The sequence below is a fragment of the Penicillium arizonense genome (genome assembly GCF_001773325.1).
Source record: "Penicillium arizonense strain CBS 141311 chromosome Unknown PENARI_contig224, whole genome shotgun sequence".
NCBI classification, from domain to species: domain Eukaryota; kingdom Fungi; phylum Ascomycota; class Eurotiomycetes; order Eurotiales; family Aspergillaceae; genus Penicillium; species Penicillium arizonense.
In genome coordinates, this window is record NW_019173501.1 from 1 (window position 1) to 3989 (window position 3989).

The 3989-nt window shown below is 46.5% G+C and overlaps 1 protein-coding gene across 1 annotated transcript; it reads right to left on the minus strand.

Annotated features, from left to right (window-relative positions):
- Positions 1–81: 81 nt before the first annotated feature.
- PENARI_c224G06470 (cytochrome P450) lies at positions 82–1661 on the minus strand (the record flags this gene model as incomplete). The annotated part of the gene is made up of 3 exons (XM_022638175.1): positions 82–1167; positions 1243–1488; positions 1536–1661. Coding segments are annotated over 3 exons (1458 nt in total), but the record flags the coding sequence as incomplete, so codon positions are not given.
- Positions 1662–3989: the final 2328 nt, after the last annotated feature.

The window sequence follows — 3989 nt, forward strand, 5'->3', positions numbered from 1 at the left end:
CGTCACATATATCCTTTCACTTGAGCTTTAAAGTCCCTCCAAAGTGGTAAACTTGGCCAATACGCCATCGCTCGGCCTTACAGTAACGTCCTCCTGAACCAGTAGCTTGGCGTTGGGGTACTGCAGCTCCATATGAAAACGCCTGACAAGTGAAGAGATCAAAAAGCAAAGCTCTGCTTTGGCGAAGTCCTGCGCTATACAGCTTCGAGGTCCATGTAGAAAGGTCAAAAAGGCATAGTTGTTGGACTTTGGACGCTGATACGCCCCTGTTGGGCTTATAAAACGGTTCGGATCGAAGGCTTTAGCGTTGGGCCCCCATAATTCCTCCATATGATTGATGACCTGTGGGGCAAGGACGAACATGGTACCCTTGGGAATAAAATGACCAGCAATTAATGTATCACGAACAGCCCTGCGAACAGTCTTTGGAACCGGAGGGTAGTAGCGAAGGACCTCGTCGCAGAATGCATTCAGAAAAGGGAGGTTTTTGATCGCAGTCAGAGGGAGATTAGGCTCTTCCATTGAAGAGACAGGTAGATGGGCGCGGACTTCTTCGCGAAGCCTCATTTGGACGTCTGGATACTTGCAAAGAGCATAAACTGACCACTGCAGAGCTGCTGCTGTTGTTTCATGCCCAGCCGAAAGAAAGGCCATTGCTTGGTCAACAAGTCCCTCTTCGGTAAATGCCTTGCTGCTAAGGGCCAATGATACAATATCGATCTTTGTTTCGACTGTTTCCTTTTCAGCCATCCGCTGCTGAATCACCCTTCGAGCAGCATCGCGTATTGTCTGCTGGGATGCCTTAATTTCGCGGTTACGCCTTGTGGGGATTCGGTAGATGAGCTTGGGCTGTAGGAACAAAATACAAAACACAGAAAGCAGTTTTTCACTCTTTGATGGTGTCATTAGCTTCCGGTAGGCTTGGTAGAGCGTACTTTGAGGGTTTTCCAAAGAGTCAAACTCAACACCCATGCCTGCCTGGCCAATGATGTCGAGTGTCACACGACTAGACCAGTCACTTATTTTAATGGTGTTGTCTCCATTTGTTCTTGTCGCAAAATCTTTTTCTATCAAACTGACCATATCCAGACTCTTGGACCAGAACATGGCATGTAGGTTTTCAATATGACGGGGCGAGAACGCCAGGTTAAGCGATTTACGCTGGACCTGAAAGGGCTTGTTAGCTCAATAATCTGCAGATTCTCGAGTCTGTACTTTATGCTCCCCTCCCTCAGCGAGTACAATTCCATCACCAACGAGGTGTTGCATAACATGCCGAACCAATTCAGGTTTTTCGAAGTCGTAAGCCCTTTTGACGAGCATTTCATATATTGCTTCTGGACTGGTGGGAAGGACCCATTCAGAGTTCCCAACAATATAGTAACGAATCATGCTTGCATCGGGCATGCTCTTGATCCACCTTTCGATCATTGCATAAGGCACTTCGATTGAATAAGAATTCGAATTGCCAGTCAACCAATTCCGATTCTAGTATGCGTCAACTTTGATCACAAGAAATGAGGGTCATATCGTACATTTGGTGTTGGTATGTGCTCCAAAGGTGTGAAGAATTGTGGATACAAAACTAGCTTGAAGATCAACTTGAATATGGCCCATGCCGTGAAAAAGGCAAGAATAGTCACCGGTTCTATAAGCAGCATGATGTCTTCTAGCCGATGATAGACTGCGATAGCGATAGTAATAACGAATATCAAAGTTACTCGTGCGCCCAAGTACGGGAAACACAGTTGGATAACTGGTTCAACACGGACTGCTGGCGAAAGCGATGGCCAGAATAATCAAAGGGTACGGCGATATGTGTAGCATTCGGTGTGAGTGTAAGATAACTGACTACAAACGAAGAGTAAGGGGCAGCTGGGAGCTAGCCTGATGTAGTCAATGGATTGCTTGAGTAATTTTCATTTCTGTGCGTTTGAGCCATTTTCAGCAAGGAGAATGATTGGTACATGTGTAACTTTCGTGTTCGCACAAAACGACATCACGTTTTCTGCCAAGGTTCGTATCAATGTTCTGGGTCGAAGCACTCCACTGTAATTTACAGTCGTTCACCCGTCCCCCAAAAGTGGCTGAATTAGATTCAGTCAGGCTTTTTCTAGGCGCCAAGCAATGTGGACGATCAGTAGATTCGGTGGAACGAGGCTGTGTGACAGATCAAGTCTGCAACTAGAGTGGTCCGGGGTTTGCTGACCCAGAGCTTTCACCCAAAGTAGCAAATATACTTTCTAACATATGATGAGAAAACTTTAGGGATATCAAAATACAATCAAATATAAATTTGCATGTGGCGCTATTCTGAATGTGAGTTTTCAGGACACACCGCTTTGCCACCGTGCTCGTTCACCGTGTTTTCAGCTTGCAGGGTGTTTTGTAGCAGGGATGTAGGCCTACGTAATACCAGCCCGGGAAGTAAGTATATCAATATGCAGGCCAGCTTGTGTACGAGCCTTACGCAAGACAGGTCCCACGCAATGACTTAGCGCTATTTGAAGGAACGATGACAGATAATCAAGACAGGACCGGATAATACATTGTAAGTAATTTTCAGGCAGAATTGTGTAATGACACGATTAGCTGAACCGTGTAATTTGCCCGAGCACTAGGGCAGATAGCAGTGAATCGGAATCTCACACGGCCCGATGACCATTGAATATTACCCACTTATGCCTCGCGCCTTATGTCTCCAAAGAGAGAAAGTGCTTGATTTTTGAATAGTGAGAGATCAAAGTGTCATCCTAAACTGCGAGCCTGCTCGCAGTCTTTTCTCGAAGATGTATATCGCGCCTGATCTACCGTGATATGTTTGCAGAATTTCTATTCAATACTCAATTCCTGCCATCCTGCTTTTCGCAACCCCCAGAGGGTCTGTCATTCGCTATCTATCACTCCCATTCTTGGTCTGGCTCGGGAGCTTCTCTGTGTACCCAGTTCCAGGTGCAAGTTTAAGCCGATGCTTGGCCATCTCATGGTCACTACTCGGAATCGTCCAAGCGGCGCATCTCCTACTGATCAGCCCGATGGACAAGCAAGAGCTCTCTAACGAGAGGCCAATGCGCTCAAAGTCTACTATAGGGCTTTTGTACAACTGTCTTGAAGCACTGTCAATGACTCGTGCAGTTGATACGCACCGGCGGGTGAAAAACGTCCCTCCTCAACCGGCATATTACCAGAGATATGGAGCCCAAATTCATTCTGCCCGGTTTTGCCTAAGGCAGTTTGTCATTATTGCCTGGCAGTATATTGTCATGGATATTTTCCAGACCATTGCCCGTCAAGAAGCCTTAAAAGAGGGGTATCAGCCCGAATTTGCGCCAATAGATTGGATTGCGCCGGTGGATGTATGGATTGAGCGGGCGATTTCCAACTTGATCTTCTGGTTTATTCTCAGCAGAGTATTGATCGATGTCCATTTTCGAATATTGTCAGTCATCTAGGTATTATTGTTAGGTGATTCTCCCGCAAATTGGCCTCCGGCCTTTGGACGGATGGCAAATACGTATACTATTCGCGGTTTTTGGGGGTGAGTCCTTGTTTTAGCAGTGGCTATACAATTGTTGCCGCGCAATATGTGCTAACCTATTCAAACAGGTGTTTCTGGCATCAGTTTCTTCGCCAGCCTCTCACGGCTGTTAGCAACTTCGTCGCGCGTGACGTTCTACTTCTGCCGAGGCCATCTGTATTGGAAAGATACACAAACATTTTTACCGTTTTTCTTCTATCTGCGATTTTGCACAGGATCCTCGATTATGTACAGACCATTCCGAGTGAGTATTCTGGAGCGATGCCCTTTTTCCTTTCTATGGTATTAGGCGTCATGATTGAAGATGGCGTGCAAGAGGTTTGGAGACGAATAGAGTCTCCTCTGCAGTCACAACTGGCGTGGAAAGATCCTCCTGTTTTGTGGTGGCAGAGAATGATTGGCCACGTATGGGTGACGGCATGGCTGGCGACTACGTCGACTTTGTGGTTCA